The 18912-nt window shown below is 30.9% G+C and overlaps 6 protein-coding genes across 8 annotated transcripts in view; 4 read left to right on the top strand and 2 right to left on the bottom strand.

Annotated features, from left to right (window-relative positions):
• Positions 1-5052: 5052 nt before the first annotated feature.
• Positions 5053-7784, bottom strand: LOC127067574 (peptidylglycine alpha-hydroxylating monooxygenase). The gene is made up of 3 exons (XM_051002656.1): positions 7644-7784; positions 7162-7380; positions 5053-7082 (listed from the first exon to the last, which is right to left on the bottom strand). Exons 1-3 carry the CDS (start codon positions 7755-7757, stop codon positions 6411-6413), a joined length of 1005 nt encoding a protein of 334 aa, XP_050858613.1. The 5' UTR covers positions 7758-7784; the 3' UTR covers positions 5053-6410.
• On the bottom strand, positions 7740-11430 carry LOC127067577 (ADP-ribosylation factor-like protein 6). Of its 2 annotated transcripts, none has more exons than XM_051002662.1 (3): positions 11192-11430; positions 8585-8764; positions 7740-8517 (listed from the first exon to the last, which is right to left on the bottom strand). In XM_051002662.1, exons 1-3 carry the CDS (start codon positions 11274-11276, stop codon positions 8303-8305), a joined length of 480 nt encoding a protein of 159 aa, XP_050858619.1. In that variant the 5' UTR covers positions 11277-11430; the 3' UTR covers positions 7740-8302. The 2 variants fall into 2 exon arrangements, with proteins under 2 accessions (XP_050858619.1, XP_050858618.1); XM_051002661.1 differs by having other exon boundaries at positions 11099-11428.
• On the top strand, positions 8882-11010 carry LOC127067573 (uncharacterized). The gene is made up of 4 exons (XM_051002655.1): positions 8882-9112; positions 9205-9683; positions 9780-10121; positions 10200-11010. The coding sequence occupies exons 1-4, from the start codon at positions 9052-9054 to the stop codon at positions 10716-10718; spliced, it is 1401 nt and encodes a 466-aa protein (XP_050858612.1). The 5' UTR covers positions 8882-9051; the 3' UTR covers positions 10719-11010.
• Positions 11431-11503: 73 nt separating the features above from the next.
• LOC127067572 (protein LTV1 homolog) lies at positions 11504-13712 on the top strand. Its single transcript, XM_051002654.1, has 7 exons — positions 11504-11666; positions 11755-12310; positions 12394-12608; positions 12691-12819; positions 12887-13075; positions 13167-13418; positions 13525-13712. The coding sequence occupies exons 1-7, from the start codon at positions 11664-11666 to the stop codon at positions 13636-13638; spliced, it is 1458 nt and encodes a 485-aa protein (XP_050858611.1). The 5' UTR covers positions 11504-11663; the 3' UTR covers positions 13639-13712.
• An 872-nt stretch (positions 13713-14584) lies between these two features.
• LOC127067579 (V-type proton ATPase subunit G) lies at positions 14585-16375 on the top strand. The gene is made up of 4 exons (XM_051002664.1): positions 14585-14852; positions 15219-15319; positions 15450-15548; positions 15626-16375. Exons 1-4 carry the CDS (start codon positions 14771-14773, stop codon positions 15698-15700), a joined length of 357 nt encoding a protein of 118 aa, XP_050858621.1. The 5' UTR covers positions 14585-14770; the 3' UTR covers positions 15701-16375.
• Positions 16376-16972: 597 nt separating this feature from the next.
• Positions 16973-18912, top strand: part of LOC127067571 (E3 ubiquitin-protein ligase MYLIP) — a 111953-nt gene continuing 110013 nt past the window's right edge. Inside the window, exon 1 of one of the 2 annotated variants that reach the window (XM_051002652.1) lies at positions 16973-17640. In XM_051002652.1, coding sequence (XP_050858609.1) covers positions 17554-17640 — 87 coding nt within the window. In that variant the 5' untranslated portion in view covers positions 16973-17553. The remainder of the gene's footprint in view (positions 17641-18912) is intronic. The other variant, XM_051002653.1, reaches the window with a different exon arrangement.

The following is an 18912-nucleotide window of genomic DNA, read 5'->3' as shown; positions in this document are numbered from 1 at the left end:
GGATTTTAATACCAATGCTTACCGATTTGAACGAATTAGTCCGAAAGAATTCTCAGTTCCTTAACATTTCTTTAAAATTCTCAACTCATCGATTATTCGAATTCCGTGCTAAATGTCTTAATATTGACAGCGACGTCAACTTCTTCTCGTTTGAAAAAAATTTCTAAAGATCTTTAACTCGAAGACTTAATTTGAAAATGAATAACGAACGTTAAAAATTATATTGTAAAGATGGTTCTTTTCATGTAACTTATGTATATATGTATATATGTTTGCGATCCTACTGAGAGATACAGAGAGAAAAAAAATGTAAATATATTCGAACGAGTAAAGGAGTCAACATCTAGTTATCTTCGGAATTTTGGGTGTGTTTAATGCATAAACAATTTAAAAAGTCACATGTTCTGAATTTATTATTAACCAGTTTCTTTATTATTTACTAGTTGCTCAATTCTTTTCTTAACCATATCATACTATGTTTCTCGTTAAGCTTTTTTTTCTTTGACTCGTTTATAAATGGAATACCCAGTAAAAGCGTTGTTTTACCTTCGTGATAACAAGAAGAGAGAAAGAGAAGAATATCAATTTAATTTGCTCGGTATTACGAACGAAATTAAAAAAAGATCACGTAAAGACCCAAGACCATCGTATGAAATTGCGTTACCCCTTTCTCCCTTATTATTATTTGTCGTCACGACTCGAGTACGATTTTCATCGTTTCTTTCGTATTTCACAAATACGATTTACATTTCCGTGTTTCGTTGCAACTTAACTACGTTTCCTTGCATCCACCGGAAAAAATATCTGATGAGTTTTCATCGAAAAGAAATTGGAACTTTTACAAGTAGAAAAAAAATTGGTACTACCTTTGACCTGTGCAGAGATATGAAGGTACGATCCTGATTTTCTTTTTCGAGAAAATATTACTTGGAAATAACTCGTTAGAATTAGCTATCGAATTTTATCGACGATTTGATCGAAAAAAATAATTACAAGAAAAATAAAAAGGAATTGAAGGTAGGAAAAATAAGGCAAAAGAAAACAGAGCTTAGGACGATACGTCTACTACGTGTACGCCAAGTTGGCATCGAACGAAACGTGATCGAGGCCTCACTTTCGAAGTTGCCTGCAGTACTCAGTCAGTTGGATTATGGCTTGGTCGCTTTCCTAACGACGAACCATGCTTTTACCAACGAGACGATGCTTTTACACGCGCGTGACGTGCCGTTTTCATTGACGTATTACCGGTCTCGCGATAAACCAAAGAGAAAGAAAGAGAATGGGAACGCAGTCTGCTTTGCTACCGATATAGAAGATCGAGTCAATGGGAAAAGCTACGAATGTTCCTTCGAAAAGGGATAACTTATTGAGAAAGTCCCGAGGAAACGCAAACTTTACCTTCTCGAGAACTTCAATCATTCGGCTCGACGATCCAGACATATTTCACTGTCATTTACTTTACCTCCCTTTCAACTCCTCACCCCTTTACAACTCTCGCGCTTCTAATTTTCTAAAGAGATCCCGCGAGATTCCTATCGATCGAGCTTGGATTAAATTCTACCATTTGATTTCCATTTAAACCATTTTATCATAATCACGAAATCGCCGCGGATATAAAGTCACATGGGACGAGCACGAAAGAGAAAAGAAAAATCGACGTAATGTGCGAGGAGAAACGGAAGTGGGTACCTCGAAACGTGCCGAGGCTGCGTGCCGATTTTACTTTCGTACGGTGGTATTATTGTGGCGGCATCGTTACCCGATCGAATTCCATCCTCGTGCCTGCACGAATATTCTCCTGTCTACAATGTATACTTGCTCTCAAGGAAGCCGACATTCCTAAATCTATCGGATTGTCAGATCCTAACGAAAGTATTCTTTCGAATTTTTCATTTCTCAACCGAAGTTGAATCTTTCCACAGAAAGAGAGAGAGAGAGAGAGAGAGAGAGAGAGAGAGAGAGAGAGAGAACGCTCATCGTGTCGTGTACAAAAGACACACAGATCGATATACGACGAGTCAAAGTATGTGAATCACGTCCGAGGGTCATCGAACTCGTCGAAGTCGTCGACTTTTTTAGCGACAGAGTCGTAAAACCTCTGTCGCGCATTATTGTATTGCGCATACGGTGATTCGAGTTCTCTTTCCCTTCATTTTAACTTCGAGCTAAAGCCGCTTCCAAAGCGATGTATATCACGCGTTCAAAGGGACATCAAGGATCGGTATGCTTTGAACGAAAGAACGCTGATGAGAGAATGAGGGGTAGGGAGGGAAAGGGAAGAGAAGGAAAGGGTGGGGAGAGAGAAAGAGAGAGAAAGAGAGAGAAAGAGAATCGATCTCGACCGCAAATCTCACGACGCAAGTCGCATTGAGAGTCGACGTCGAATCAATTTCTAAGAGTCGCAGGAGAGGAATACGATTTACCTATCGGTGCCGGCGAGATCTCGCATGAAGGAAATCTAAAACACTTCCTGGAGAATTCCTGACACTCCAAGTGGGTCGTATCGGAAGAAACGAAAGTTCAAATGCGACTCTCGTACGTGCTACGAATCGATTGTTATCGGCATCAACGATTGTACCTCGGAGAAACGAAAGGAAAGTTCAACTTCGATCTATTTCGATTAATTATTAACGAATTGATACTCGATGATTAACGCCAAATTCTATTTATATAACGCCTGATAATTGTTAGGTTTAAATCGACAAAAAAAAAGATGAAAAATAAAATTGGCACGTTACGATAAATCAATCAACATGAAAATAAAGTTGAATTCATTTTTCATAGATCTCAAATGAGAACGAGCACGTGGCCGACTTTGACAGTTGTCGAGTCAGTAATCTTTTGAATTCCGACTAGTAAACATCGTAGCTCTCTCCTTCTATGCATTTAAGCTTAAATAATTTGTGTTTATAATTATTTTACATTTACTTAAATAATACTACATTTGTTTAAACATTATTATAAAATAATTTTAATTCGTATATTTTACTTTAACACGTAATGTGCACACTTGGATCAATCTTCTTTTATCAGTAAATATTTCAGCTCTTTCCTCGTATACAGGTACGTTTAAGTAATTTATACTTTTGATTACTTTTCATTAATTTAAAAAATGTGTAATGTATATATAGTACTGTAATGCAATTTAGTATTATTTAAACAATACTATATTTAAATAATATAAAATTTTTTAAGCCCAAGTTGTTGCAGGTATTCAAATATTTTTATTAAAAAAACTATACGTATACACATAGAGGTGTATATATATATATATATATATGTGTGTGTGTTAATAGTATAGATATGTACAGTGCTATAAATTATAATATATATTCTTTTAAATATAAGAAACAATTTAGTTATAAATAATTGTAAATAATTATTATGTTTTTGTCCGAGTATAAATTTCTCTTCTTGATTATTTTCAGCTTATTTATCGTTGAACTATCAACTACGTTGTACATACATCTAAATTGTTTTATGATAAAACAGAAAACTTTCCGATTTCATGAAATATATCTTGTTTCTTAGCAAGATATTTTCTTTTTTTCGAGTAGAGAGATCTTGCAGTAGAATCGGTTTTTCTGCACTGATTAAAAAGGCATTAAAATCCAATTAATTTGCTCTAATATACATTGAGTAGTTTATAAAATTGGAGTCACATCGTTAGTCTGTGGGTTTCCGGAAGCAGCACTTCATCTAAGTGATGAGATTATAGATAATTTTAAGTAAAAATAAAAAAAATAAAAATGTAATAAAAAAAAAATAAAAAAGAGAAAAAAAATAAAAGAAAAGGAAGGAGAAAGATAGAGAACCAGCTCAACCGCTCGGACACACCTCTATTAGGCTTCCACTTACCCTCTGCACTTTCTCCGGTCATTTGTTTTCCGAAAACGTATGTAGCCATATATTCAACGACACACTTTTTACAAAGGCTCGTTTTATGAAGCAAATAATTACGTATCTTCTTGATACGATAATCCTGAAATTCGTACTGAGCATCGTAATTAACTTTTTTAGAATTATAGTGCAAACTTTATACTAATAATTTGTTATCTCTAACTATTATCTTTAAATTTTAACGTTATACTATAGTATCTAATAAAATGTATGTATAATTAAACGTACGTATTAAGTATATAATAATTAATTATAAAACAAAACATTGTATTTAATTAATCATTCCATAGGCAAGCGTCCAAATAAAATCATTTTACAGAAGTCCCTTTCACCAGACACTTTGACGTAATCTCGTATTCAGAAAATACAACCGCATAACGGTTAATCAAAGATCGTCTAATTCACGATTATCTCGATCTTTGAAAATAAACGGTAGAGAATATTAATTCATGGATTTGTTCGTTGGTCGACAAGAATAGCTTCGAACGTAGTACTTCGAAGCACTTGGAAAGTTTGCTGCGCAAACTCAATGTGGAAATGAATTCTTATTTTTCTTATTATAATTTTCTATTTTCCCATTCATTTCCATCCGAGAAAATTTCCTCGTTTGCTCGTTATAATTCTCGACTTCGAGGCAACTTCATTTTTCTGCGGTTTAATTTAACTTTTTCGTACACAACATAAAAAAGCACATTAATGATCTAAGGTTTTTTGTCTTAAAATTAAATAAAATGTTCTTAATAATGTATTTAGTTACGACAATGATCTCTGGGATAAACCATTATTAATATCTCAATTAATATCTATAATAAAACAACGTAGTAGTCTCTGTAACAATATTAAATTAAAGCAATTATAAAAGATGTATAATTTTAACGGGCTTTTGAATCATGGAAAATTTTATAATGAATAATGTAAAATAAAAAAGTAATAACTGAAAATTGTTGAAGTTAAGACCAAAAATATATTTCATTAGTCTAAATAATTATTTTGTGAAAAAATAATTATTAACATTATACTTATTAAACTGATTAACATCGAAAACTTATTAAAAGGTTTTTGATAAAAACGTCGGTAAGCATAAAAGGAAAACAAACAGCTAGCTGACAAAAGGAAATTTGCGCTGAACGACGGAAAAAAGAACTTTTAGTATGATGCGTAGGAGTTTTATTTAAATTTAATGTCTTTAGATATATTGTTGGACTTGAAACAATAAATCCATTTTTGTATTATGCATTCTCGAAAATAGATATCTCGATGATTCATGTAGCAATATATACATATACATATATATATACCCTCTGTGTATATATGTATATCTTCAAGATTTAAATAAATATTTGACAATATAATTAACATCATTATATAAGATTAATTTATACAACATTGCATAATATTTTTTTTTACATATTAATTACAGTGTGCATTGTTCCACAAAAATATAAGAAAACAAAATTTTCGAATACCAATGATATTCTTAAAGTTTTCTCTTGACAAAATTACTTATATAAAATATAATCAAATTCTATCTTGAAATTGTAATTTTCTACGATTATTAGACATATATGAGATTTCATTGTAGAGATCAAAAATATATAAATAAAATATATGCTAGTCTATCAGGTATAGTTTTATACACAATTAAATTGGTTAGGACATATAAAATACTTAAGTTTCAAAAAGATATTACAAAAAAAATATATTTAAATAGATCACATCTCGATCTATTTAATCAGGAAAAAGAAGTTAGTAACTTCAAAAAAATCACAGATATGTTTCATTTCATTCAAGCAATAGGATTAGTTCATTTCATTTTTCTTCGAAAAATATTTTACTATAGATAATCTAAAATTAAGGTAGAAAACTGAACACGAAAAATATACAATTACAGAGATATGATTCCAATATTACTGATAATATTACTATTGTTATTTTTGTTATGTTCATGCATTTTCGAATGTTTTCAATACGAATTAAGACAATAAATAGCAATTAAGTACTAATTAAGTAGCAATTAAGTAGTAATTAAGTAGCAATTAAGTAGTAAATTAAATAAATTCTCGATAAAATACTTCGCAAAAACTGACTGTACTGTAGGACAAATTGTTTTGTTTACTATGTTAATATATATCAGATATGTTGTTTATCTTGCCTCCAATATTTATCCTTAAATATTACACAATAAATAAATGTATTAGAAAAAAATTATTGGAGGTTTAAAACTTAATTATTGACTGTAAACAATATTGAGATAAAATTAAGTATTAACTAATATTATATTATCAGTTAAATCAGATTTTTAAAAAATTGGAATAAAATTATCCCTAGACATTATTGGAAATACAATTATGGAGTAAAAAGATATTCAAGATAGTTTGATCCCATGACTTCGTCCTATAGCACCAAATTGACACGTATAATTTAAAACCATGTATGATATCTTATTTCGTCAATGAGAATAGTAAAATCAAGCCATTTGTATTTGTATAATTTCTGGATTCGTTAATTCTTTACAATGTCGATGCTTCTTTATCAGGAATATTCCTTAATTCATCATTTTCCCAATAATAAACTGGAGGTCCAGGAGTAAAGCAATATTTCATATTCAATGGTTCATCATTCTCAACGTAGTACATTAAATAAAAATTACACATTTCGTCTTCGTTCGTAGGACCAATATTAGTCCAAGTATCGCGCATATTTTGCATAGTGCAACGAGCTGCAATTTGATCGTGCATCGTTATCGAAACATTATTTTTCACAGGATAGAACATCTGTGGCGTAAGAGGATCTCTTTTACCAAGTTCAATCCATTTCCAATTAGGTTTTATTACATATCCAGAAATTACTCTACCCAAAGAATGACTGTGTGTTCTGTATGCTATAGGATATATAGTCTTATTTTCTTTAAGAATACAAGCAGTTTCCATATATTCAGTACTTCTAGGTGGTATAGATCCCCCAGTTCCCAAAAGAAGTACACCAGCTAATTTATTTAGCGGATGTAATATATAATGTAAAAATACTCCAGAATCATCTGTACTACCATCTTTGAAACGATCAATATGAGCATAATGTACTTGAAGAACGATGTATTTAATTGGAGAATCACCTCCAACTTTGAAACCAACACCCTCTGGTAAATTCAATCTAGGCGCATCTCTAGCCCAAGCATACAAAATCTATATTATAGAAAAATATTGACATCAATATATCCTTTAATTTTTGACATTTAAAAATTATAAGTTATGTGTTATTTACTTGAGATCCTTCGCTGCAAGGAACAGCTGTTTCACGTTGGCTATTAAGAGAATGTGCCATCTCACCACAATCCCATATAGACTTGGTACTTCCAGGTTTTGTACATCCATACAAGAGCATATGGTGAGCTGTTTCCATAGTAGCATTTGGCTCAAAGCCAACTATATAATAATTTCTAGATGGGTCTACTTTTACCGGAGTACATAAATATAATTCTGGCTATAAATTATAATAAAAATTATTATATTAATTATCAATATATAACAATTAGATATTTCATATCACATAGTTACATTTTTGACAATGAACAATAAGAAAGTTATGAAAATAATTATTAAAAAACTACATATTAAAAAAAACATAATTTTCTACTACAATATAATACCAATAATCATTTTAAACTACAAAAATGTACTGACAATGTTGTAACACTTATATATATATATGTATATACATTCATAAAAATATAAAAATTTACTTACCACGTTTGGGCTTACATTCGGCATAAGTAAAGAATATTTTTTCAAGTTAGAACACTCGATAGACTTAAAAACAACGCCAATTAAAAGTAAAAGAAATAAACTTTTTTTATTCATTTTATTTATTATTTCTTTGTCGTTACTTGCGCAGATAAATAATAATTTAATAAAGTGTGTAGGTTCACGTGCGTTCCGACAAACTGTATAAGTCAATACAACGATAGTATTTACGTAGACATATAATCTCCTAGGCTTTATATATAGAAATACTAGGTTAGACGTGACCAAGTGATAACTAAATCGATTTTATACATTGCGCCATCTAGAGTAAGAGCGCGATAACACACACATTATGAAATTAAAATATATTACTAAAATGTTATTTAGTTGTTTAGTATAATAGAATAAAGCATAATTAAATAGTGTAAATATTAAATATTAAAATATTAAATATTCTATATCCTGTTATTAGCTCTATTGGACGGATTCGTCTAATATGTTATAATCTAATACTGTTAAAACGTGGACGTTGTTTTCTCTCTTATCAAATTCAAAACAATTAAAAAAACATAAATATTTTAGATAACAATGCTTAAAATTTGAGATAAAATTAATTTTCAGATAAAATTTTAAGCATGATTTAAGAATGATAATATGTTCGCTTATTGTCTTTTATTAATATATATATCCCGGATTTGATCCGTGAGCCATTCTATAGCTGGTTGTAATCCTTCACCAGTAACGGCATTTGTTGCACGTATATGCCACGGTTTATTTTGTATTTTTTCGAGTCCAAGGCCTGAGACTAGTTTAACAGTTGTTAATGAATCAGGTAAATCCATTTTATTTGCCAAGAAAAGAATTGGTAATTTACGTCCTAAAACGATAAGATTACAAAATATTTTCAACTAAGCTTTTATGTTCAATAATTGTAAAAATTATACCTGCTATATCGGGATGTTGAAGAAGCATATCTAATTCCTCTTTTACGACAACTAATCTTAATTTATCGCTACTGTCAATTATAAAAATGATTCCATGGCATTCTTTGTAATAATGTTCCCATAGGGATCTGTGACGATCATGACCCGACATATCGAATGCAGTAAAATTAACATTTTTGACTGGAAAAAAGACGGTGCCATTGTTTTGGCATAATTAACACACACATATATATATATATATATATATATATATATGAATGTTTATTTTATAATATAATTAAATACATATTACATAGAAATAGTCATAAATATCCGCTTGGCTTACTCAACTTTGTGGAGTCTATCATCTGTTAATCTTTTACTACTTAATAAGTGAGAACCACTGCACTACATCAGTTACAAATTTCTTGGCGCGATTTTATTTAAATATGTACATATGTATAAAATTTTAACTAATATACTGTAATATGGAATTAAATAAGTCGTCTTCCAATAATAATAATGACGATGTTAAAAGTTCGTCCGAAGGTATGAATTTAAATAATTTATACGTCAATACATTAAACCTAACCTTTTAAAATATTACTTGGAATATAATTATTATGTTATGTCAATTTTAGATTCATCAAGTGCAGAAAGAATAAAATTAGAGAAGGAAATAGAAGACTTAAAGCATACTGTTAAACAATTACGACAAAAATTAAAAATTGTGAAACTTAATAATCTGAGAAAAAGCTTAAGTTCAAATAGCGGAAATAACATTGTTGGTACAAGTAATCAGGTTGTGTCAATGAATATAAATTATGAGTTGTACAGATATGGTGGATTATATTGTGTACATAGTGTTAAAAATGAACATGTAATTGGATTTAATTCATCGTGGAAACAACAAAAGCAAAATCTATTTGCGATACAACTTCTCAAACAAGGCAAGAAGATACAGATAGGTAAATGGGTGATGCCTATGTCAGTTGACATAAATCAATTATTTTCTGAAGTATCACTCAATACAATATACAATGTAATACCTTTTGTACAAAATTGTAAACATCATTGCAATTGTTATATGTTTAGATTGCAGCAATATCAAGAATTAAAGGTATTTATTACTATTAATGTTCTTTAAAAAAAAATTACTATGTACAAATTGATAATTGAATAATAATTAGTATTTTTTTTTTTATATATATTTTAGTCTTCTGTTGATAATTTGAGTAATTGTAATGTGCAACCAAATGTGGGATATACTTTACTTATAATAGAATTATTAAATGTATATGATAAAGTAGATGAAAGTTATGTCAATATCACAATTTATTTACGTTATGATTCTATACATGTTAGACCAACTGAAATCAAACTTGAAATAATTGGAAGTATAGAATATGATGAAGAGACTGAAAAACAATTGAGAAAGTCTCTAAAAATATTTTATTCTGTTGATTTGCGAACGGCATTTGACAGTATTTTAAAAGATAATAATACACAATTTACATGGACAAGAATGAAAAAGGAAGATGCTACATTAGAAATCAGTGTATGTTTAACAATTATTGATTTCAGTTTTCTTGTTTAGGTTACTTCTAGTATATAATAAACATCTAAATATTTATAGGAATCCAGCAGCTCGGAAGATTATCTGTTAAGTTCAGATACATCTGAAGAAGAAATATCTAAAAAAAGACGGAAAAGAAAAGTATCACAAAGGAAAAATAAAAACAAGAACAAAAAGGATAATATTAATAATAAATTAGATCAGCAGAATACAAATATAAAAATTCAAAAGCAATCATCACAAAAGGAAATAGGTAGAAAGGCAAGTACAAGTGAACCTATGGAAACTGCACATTCTCATAAATTGTCAAAAGTGCAAAAAAAATCTATTAAGAAAAGATCACAGTATGAATCATCTTTACATAACTTTACCATTAAATTACGTTCAAATGAAAAACTAGAAAGTACATGCAAAATGGCACAAAGAAATATAAAAATTAAACCAGTATCAATTAGATTACAAAAGATGAAGAATAATCATACTAGTACTCCTATACCAACAAGACAAAATCATAGTCCTTTCGAAGAATTACCAGAGTTGGATATAAGTGATATAATTGACAAAGAAAATATTGAATAATAATTAAATGTCATTTAATTTTTTTATATATATATATACATACATATATATATGTATGTATGTATGTATATAATGTATTGAAAATTTAAATATCCTTATTTAGTATATATTTGTATACATATATTAAATTCATAAACATAATTAATTTATAATTAATAATTATAATTTAAAATTTTATACACATGTAATTGAAACACATGTAACCAAAGTAATTTAAGGGTTTTGAAAAACAATTACATATATGTATGATATTTCAACTTTACGCTTAATAAATGGATCTTTTACGAACATCGATCTTGGTAATAACAAGTGAGTGCAATGAGAAATGTGAGTGCTGTAAAAAGCATCCACCGTCATTCAATCCTCAATATTTAACTTACATGAGAATTTTTCGACATTAAACCCAACCGTGGGCACTATGTCTATGCAACGGTCATCCTCGTGTTTGAAATTATTTATGACCGTCGACTTACCACTGTTGTTAAGCCCCACTACTAAAACGTTTACTTCCTTCTTTCTTAGGCCTAGAAGATTAGCTAACCGATCAAATAACCCCATTTTTTATTCTCCGATTCTGTTACGTTTTTCAAACATCAATATTCCATTACTACCCCTTCTCGTGTTAGCGTCGTCTAGTCTTATCTAATACTAGAACTATCGACAATTATTTTTGTATATTAAAGTAGTTCATAACCTTTCCCTCAAAGCGTGTGTGACTTCAGCGACAAGTATGGACAAAATATGAACTACAAGTATGGAAGGGAAACACCGCCATATCAGTCAATAAGCTTGAGTAGCTTATGCCCTTGTATATAACACAACTAAGTTAGTGAATTGGAATAGAAGGATCAGTTAGTAAATATCTACACAGATAAAAAGTTATCAATTTTTCATGTTTTTTGAATACATTATCAGTTTTACTTGAGTGTATTATAATATCAAAAGATGGTGAGTATGAGAGTTTTTATTAATTTTAGAAGACATATTTGAAGTATAGGTTAATCACGTTTTTATGTTATTTTTATTATAAAATTAGCCAAAGGGAAAATCAAAAAAGTTTATTGACAAGAAAAATTCAGTCACATTCCATTTAGTACATCGTTCACAAAAAGATCCATTGATAGCTGATGAAACAGCACCACAAAGAGTACTTGTGCCAGCTGGCGAAACACAAGCTACTAAATTGGAAAAGAAACCATTGGATAAGAAAAAACGTGTAGAAGAACAGCAAAAATATGGAATATATTTTGATGATGATTATGATTATTTACAACATTTAAAAGATGTTAATACTTTGGATGTTGAATGGGTACATGTTGATCCTGTAAATGTTAGCAAAGAGGAAAAGAAGGAAGATCATAAACTTAATTTACCATCATCTGTATTTGCTTCAAATGTTGAAGAGAAAGTTGGTTTACTAAACAAAGCTGCACCAGTTTCTGGACTTAGATTAGATATAGATCCAGATATAGTAGCAGCTTTGGATGATGATTTTGATTTTGATGATCCAGAAAATGAATTAGAAGACAATTTTATAGAATTGGCAAATGCTGGATGTTGTGATGAAGAAGACTTTGAAGATGAGGAATATGGTTATTATATAATATAAATTATATATTTGTATTTTATGTATTATATATATATATTTTATATATGTTATTGTATGAACTTGTAGAAGATGGATTTAGCGAGGAAGAAGACGTCGATGCTTCAATTAATGGTCACATGGAACTTTCTGATGAAGAAAGAGATGAAGTATGTAGCTTAAATAGTCCTCAACATACTTTCAAGGATGAAGAGACAAAGTCAAGATTCACAGAATACTCAATGAGTAGTAGTGTAATGAGAAGGAATGAACAACTGGCACTGTTGGATGAAAAATTTGAAAAAGTGTGTATCTTCTATAAATATGTTTATTATTATACTATCAACATGTAAAAATAACATTAATAATTATAATTTTCTTTTTTAGATGTATAGTGTATATGATGATAATGAGATTGGTGCTCTGGATTGGGATGAGATAGAAGGACATGTTGCACCTGATTCAAGTATTGTGTTACAATGTGCCAAAGAATTTGAAAAATTACAAAAAGAAGATGTAGGTATACAATTAATTTTTATATGTACATTATTTAAATAGATATTACACGTATTATCGTTCTCAGACGGAAAATGTAGCGGAACTTATGCGAGAAAGAATGAAAATTGTAGAACAAGAATACTCCAGTTCTGATGAAAATGATTTAGTAAAGTTAGTTGTTGATGTTAGAGAGAAAGAGAAGTGGGATTGTGAAAGTATTCTGAGCACATACAGTAATATTTATAATCATCCTAAACTTATTGTAGAACAAAAAGTAAGCTATTAAAGAATATTATTTACTTTAATTATCCAATTTTTCGATAGCTTTCTTGGATACTACACAATTTCATTTTTACTATATCTAGAAGGCTCCAAGCAAAATAAGAATTCATCCTAAAACTGGTATACCAAAAGATGTATTAGATGGATCAGCAGGAAAATTAACCTCAAAAGCATTAGCACAATTTAATTTACAAAATAAAGATAAAGAATTGACAGATACACGATCTGTAGCAGAGACTATGAGATCTACTTTAAGTATTTTAAGTATAAGACCTAAAGATGAATCTCCTGATGAAAGAAAAGAAAGAAAAAAAGCATTAAAAGAATACAGAAAGGTAATGAAGTCTACTGGATCTTTTATGAATTTTCAAATATAAAATATAGTATCAAATATATATATAGTAATTTCATTTCATTTTCATATAATAATCATAATTTTAGGAAAGGAGAATAGAACGTAAAGCCAACAAAGAAGCATTCAAGGAAGAAAAGAAACGACAAGAGAAGATTTTGATAAACACTAGACAAAATATTCAGGGTAATCGTATATTGTAAATAACCTAAATACTGTAAAATAAATTATATTTGTTGTTTTTATATATCATAAATAAAAAAGAATTGTAATTTAATATTTTGTTGTATAAGAAAACAGTTTTGTATAAGTGAGCATTCTTAATATTATCTCGTTTTGTTATCTTAATTCGCAGTAAAATAATTACATTATTAATTTATACATATGGTATTGATACGTGTTTTACGTAACATCTATGTAGATATCTGGAGTTTGAGCCAGAGACGAAAGATACAAAAGAATTTCATTGCTCTCGAAGTCCGCAGAGTAAAATCTAATTTGTTAATATCGAAACATTTTTTCTTCTTGTTACGCATCGGAGATAACTTTATGTACATTATACATCGTTGAAATAATTGTAAAATTATCGAAAGTATTAATTGTTTGATCTTAGACGTTTGTAAAGAGAGAACTTCTTTCTCTTACCGCAAAGTTTAAGAGGCGCCACTATAGGAAACTTTTTTCTCGAAAAATGTCGAAAACAGTGTTAATGCCAAGAACGAATTCAGGCGTAATTCTTAACCAATTTTGATGAATAAGGTCTCATTTTAAAGATGAAGATGCAAGTAAGGATATGGCTTTCTCGAATTTTTGAAAAAGCTTTATTTTTATGTATAAATTATTCTCGAAGAAGCATCATTTATTGACACGATTTTTTTCAATGAAAATAAAGTTTTTATAAAAATTCGAAAAGCTATGTCCTTCTTTAAATCTTCATCTTTAAAATGAGACCTTCTTCATCAAAATTGTATAAGAATTACGTATGTAGTCATTGTTGGCGTAAACCATTATAAAATCAACGATTTGACGAACAGTACCTTAATTAATAAGATCCTCTCTGCCAATAGGGATATTACGTGTGATATAAAGTTACATCAAATAAGAGTGGGGCAACGGCCAATTAGACTTCTTCCAGTATCAAACTCCAGAAGTTTATACAATAATACGTTGTGTGTATATTCATTGTCGGATAAAGAGTAAGTGAAACAATAACCACGTGAGACCACGAGGTAGAGCGCCATCGTTTAAGGCGGGGCAGAAAACGGAAGCTCCAAAGTCATATGATCGATTTATAATTCCTTATACTACTGTTCGCTATTCCCTTCATTCGCAAAGATGGCTAGTCAGACGCAAGGTATTCAACAACTTTTAGCAGCCGAAAAACGTGCTGCTGAAAAAGTTGCGGAAGCTAGAAAGCGTGAGTTTTTTTCTAACAGTTGTGATTCATTATCTATCGCAAGGATCGTGCAAAACTAATTAACATAGAACTATTATTAACTAATTTATAATTGGGTGTAACCCTTGTTTGCTAAAAGTGATATAGAAATTTTATTTATATAAATAAAAATTTAAATCTATCGTGTAAATGTGTGATGCAGATTTGTCATTCAACGTTTTGAGACATGGTGGTGTACAGTATTATGTTGGTATACATTTAAGATCAAATAAGATATCTGTAATAAAAATTAATCTGAAATCATATTTTTTAAGTTCATATATGTTTATATGTGATATCTTGTATAGGACATCCTGTATTTATAAATTTTGTATTTACATATTATAGGTAAAGCTCGTAGATTAAAGCAAGCTAAAGAAGAAGCTCAAGATGAAATTGAAAAATATAGACAGGAACGAGAAAAACAGTTTCGTCGATTTGAAGCCAAGGTAAATATTTTAAGCGTAATCTAAATTATATAATTGTATTTATTAAATTATATATGTATTGAAAATATATATATTATGAAGTTATCAAATGATAAATATCATTCTGGATAATAATTATGTATTTCAATAGCATATGGGTTCAAAAGAAGATGTAGCTGCACGTATTGAAGCTGATACCAGAGTGAAGATTGATGAAATGAATAAAGCCATTTCTGTGCACAAAGATACAGTAAGTAATCCTCCATATTTATTAAATTTTACAGTGATATTCTCTTTAAGAACGATATATTTATTGTTTGTAATTAGGTAATGCATAAAATCTTGGAGTTGGTGTACGACATTAAGCCACAATTGCACGTGAATTATCGCATAGAAATGTAAACTCTAAGAAATGTATTCAATGATTATAAATACTACATTTTATGCTATACATGTACATTAAATATTCTTTGCTATATCATATCTTAAAACATATTTATCACCGTTAAATCTATATATATGTGTACTGTTTAGACAGTCATAGACAGTAATATTTAAATTCTTAGAGTCTTTTCTGCAATCATTACGCGACAATAAATGTAACTGTAACTATGTTATTACCAAGCTTCAACCACCAATATAAACAGTCACAGAATTAGCACAATAATGAGAATGGTAGAAGTTTAGATACAGAAACGTTCTCTACCTGCCGTTTCAGGGCCTAGGGACGACAGATAGAAATTTAAACATGGATATTTATTAGTACAGTTTAAGGTGGTGGTAACAAATTGTACAATGTTAATGTATGTTGGTAGATGTCATTCCATGATCTATAACATCGAGGACAAAATCATATTTGTGTCATCTACAACCTCTCTAGGTTTACAAATAAGCTCCCAATCCAATGTAAACCTTGCGACGATGTAGAAATATAATATTCCTTAAATATTATATGCTTTGTTAAGTTTAAAAAATATAAATAAGCTTACCTCGCGTGTATACCCTGTCTCTGTAAGTTGGTTAATTGTCTGTACAGTATTAATGTTCAAAATAATAAAAAAGAAAAAAAAACGATAACATCATATTTTCTAACTCGTGTTTTATATCATAACAGTGATTGTAACTTTAACGTATAATCAAAATATCTGTATCATACGTCGCAACATTATTGAATATTTACTTTCATTCTATTTTAGATAGATTTATATACATTAACCTTCATTTTTATGGTTGCATAATTGAGAAACGCATGACCTTGAAAAGTCTACAAACTATAACTTTTCGACGTGCCCGCAACATTTGAAGCATGCGTGATAGAGATAATGCAAAAAAATAACACGAGAGAAAAATCGTTGAAATTCGATCATATCGTACTTTCTCAATTTGTAAAAAAAGAAGAAATTTCTTTAAAAGAGATTAATACATAAATACTTACTGCGAATAAATATTGTATATTCCAAACTTTTCTCTCGAAGCTAAAAATTCTTAAAATGTTTCAAAATAAAATAATGTAACATATATGTATCAAGTGAGAGATTCATCGACAAGGCACAAGATGACGCGTTGGTAGAAGCACGTGATTGGCTAACGTACGTGGCTCTCCCCGTTGGTACGTATACAATCTATGGAGTGGGGAAATCAGCTGTGCAGGTACGCGAGAGTTTCCCCACTCCACCGCGCGACAGTCCTTTGGTGGCCGACGCGTTGTAAATACGTGCGTGCGTCGCGGGCGCAAGTAGCGCCATTCGATAGTCGCCGGAAGGTGATTCGATTTTGCGAACTAATCCACGCCAAGCGGAACGGAGCTTCAGTCTGTCATTCCGCGCCGAGAAATGGAAGACGACGAGACGCTTTCGTTCGGTGGAAGCGTGAGCACGTTGCCGACCTACGAGAAGGTTGTCGTCGCGTGCGCATACGCGGTGACAGGTGTGCGGGTAGGAGCATTTTAAAAAATCTCTGGTTATGACAACGGACGCGACACCGTCCTATTACGATCGTCTTCGGATTGAGAACGAGAACACGCCGAGGGAGAAGTCTATCGTTTATTTGTCATCATCATAAGAAGCTCCCTACGATTGTTCTTCGTCAAGGGCATATTACATCGAGTGTTGTTTATTTTTCCCTTCTCTTATTCCTTTATGTATCCTATCCTTCCTTTTTTCCTTTCTTTGTACACAGTGTCACGGGATTCGTAACGAAATACCTGTTCTCTGTCTCCTTGTCGAAGCTGTCTGGGTGGCAAGAGAAGAAGAAATATGTGGTGCCTCGTGAGCCAAGCTAATTCCGTCATCCTCGAGGTTCAGGTCGACCCCAAAGCCATCGGACAGGAATGTCTCGAAAAGGTGAGTCCTGTGTTTCGTTATTTTCTTTTCACCTTTCTCTTTATTCCAATTTTTGGTCCATGATTTATGATGTAATTTAATATAAGTTTTTTTAAATCAATGAAACATATCCTCGTTTCAGCGAAATCGTCGAAAAACGCGCCGTCTAGCGATTCTCCTGATGCCCGTTCGCGATTGGTCCGTTGAATCGTTCAAGTTGATTTGACGAATAGGAGGCTTCACGTTATCGCGTCTTTGTTTTAAAAATTTAAATCGAGAAGCAGCGTTTCGTCGAGGATGAACAAAGCCAAGAAAAGTAGAGAGATAGGAAATAGCTTGCAGTTTTGCTCCTTCGTAATCATCGACAATTCTTTATCGTTTTCTTTTTCTTGGAATATGATGGGAGAGATCTCCGTCATATTTTTCGCGTTCTACTACGCAATCGTAGTCGAGAAAAGAGCGCGTCGTTTTGTAGTTTCGCCGAGGAAATTACACCTTTTGACCTTGACTCACTTGTCTCTTGACTCATTGTACTCGTTTGGCTTGGAAGGTGTTTTATAAAATAACTTGTGAACTATTTTAATCGTTAGCATTTATTTTATTATTGAGCCATCATCGACCAGCGTATTTATCCTATTTCTAAGATCAAAGAACAAACTTGGTCGATATTAGAAAATTACAGATTATCGACGGATTAATGAATTATAGATTACCGACAGATTAGATGTATGTATAATATTATCGATAAGACAAGAAATTATGAAGATATTATCGACGTAGCATTATACGATTTAGAATAAGACAACTTTATCGGTTGTTTACAAACGTTATGAGAATACCTTAAAGAAAATAGAACAAAATCTAAAACGTAGAAAGCGTTATACCGGTGTGAGGGCTGCCTTATGGTTAAGTCGTAACTCATGTGCGCAACAGATGTCCCGAAAATATTCGTTTGTATAGTGACTCGATACGAAATTAGAGAAACGTTTTTACACGGAGACGGAGCTGTGCGTGTTACAAGTTAGAAAAATTTTCAACATGGAATATTTATAAAACTACGAAGAATATAATGTCCATAGTTCAACGTTAACGCTAATTATTAAGATATCGTGGACGTTTTGATCCAAATAGCGATCGACAGGTGTAGAGAAAGTACATTCGCGGTTGCATCGGGTTGATAAAATTACCGAAGCATGTAGCCGATCTTTAAAATTAGAACGAGCGAGTAGTGCGAATTTCGTCTTGCGCAATCTCAGTTTCTCTTCTCTTCTTGTTCGTCTATGTATGCGTTAT

Source organism: Vespula vulgaris, chromosome 11, assembly GCF_905475345.1.
Source record: "Vespula vulgaris chromosome 11, iyVesVulg1.1, whole genome shotgun sequence".
Lineage (NCBI taxonomy): Eukaryota > Metazoa > Arthropoda > Insecta > Hymenoptera > Vespidae > Vespula > Vespula vulgaris.
Note: the sequence above shows the minus strand (reverse complement) of the source record. Positions and strands in the feature narration are given on the sequence as shown.

Coding starts and splice junctions, on each gene's coding strand:
- LOC127067577 (XM_051002661.1), bottom strand. CDS start 11,276: ATGGGGTTATTTGATCGGTTAGCTAATCTTCTAGGCCTAAGAAAGAAG. Junction 8,765..11,098: donor TAATGTCGAAAAATTCTCAT/GTAAGTTAAATA, acceptor TCTTTTTTCCAG/TCAAAAATGTTAATTTTACT. Junction 8,518..8,584: donor TCAACATCCCGATATAGCAG/GTATAATTTTTA, acceptor TTATCGTTTTAG/GACGTAAATTACCAATTCTT.
- LOC127067573 (XM_051002655.1), top strand. CDS start 9,052: ATGGAATTAAATAAGTCGTCTTCCAATAATAATAATGACGATGTTAAA. Junction 9,113..9,204: donor TGTTAAAAGTTCGTCCGAAG/GTATGAATTTAA, acceptor TGTCAATTTTAG/ATTCATCAAGTGCAGAAAGA. Junction 9,684..9,779: donor AGCAATATCAAGAATTAAAG/GTATTTATTACT, acceptor TATATATTTTAG/TCTTCTGTTGATAATTTGAG.
- LOC127067579 (XM_051002664.1), top strand. CDS start 14,771: ATGGCTAGTCAGACGCAAGGTATTCAACAACTTTTAGCAGCCGAAAAA. Junction 14,853..15,218: donor AGTTGCGGAAGCTAGAAAGC/GTGAGTTTTTTT, acceptor TACATATTATAG/GTAAAGCTCGTAGATTAAAG. Junction 15,320..15,449: donor TTCGTCGATTTGAAGCCAAG/GTAAATATTTTA, acceptor GTATTTCAATAG/CATATGGGTTCAAAAGAAGA.
- LOC127067572 (XM_051002654.1), top strand. Junction 12,311..12,393: donor CTTTGAAGATGAGGAATATG/GTTATTATATAA, acceptor ATGAACTTGTAG/AAGATGGATTTAGCGAGGAA. Junction 12,609..12,690: donor TGGATGAAAAATTTGAAAAA/GTGTGTATCTTC, acceptor TTTCTTTTTTAG/ATGTATAGTGTATATGATGA.
- LOC127067574 (XM_051002656.1), bottom strand. CDS start 7,757: ATGAATAAAAAAAGTTTATTTCTTTTACTTTTAATTGGCGTTGTTTTT. Junction 7,381..7,643: donor CGAATGTAAGCCCAAACGTG/GTAAGTAAATTT, acceptor TATAATTTATAG/CCAGAATTATATTTATGTAC. Junction 7,083..7,161: donor CTTGCAGCGAAGGATCTCAA/GTAAATAACACA, acceptor TCTATAATATAG/ATTTTGTATGCTTGGGCTAG.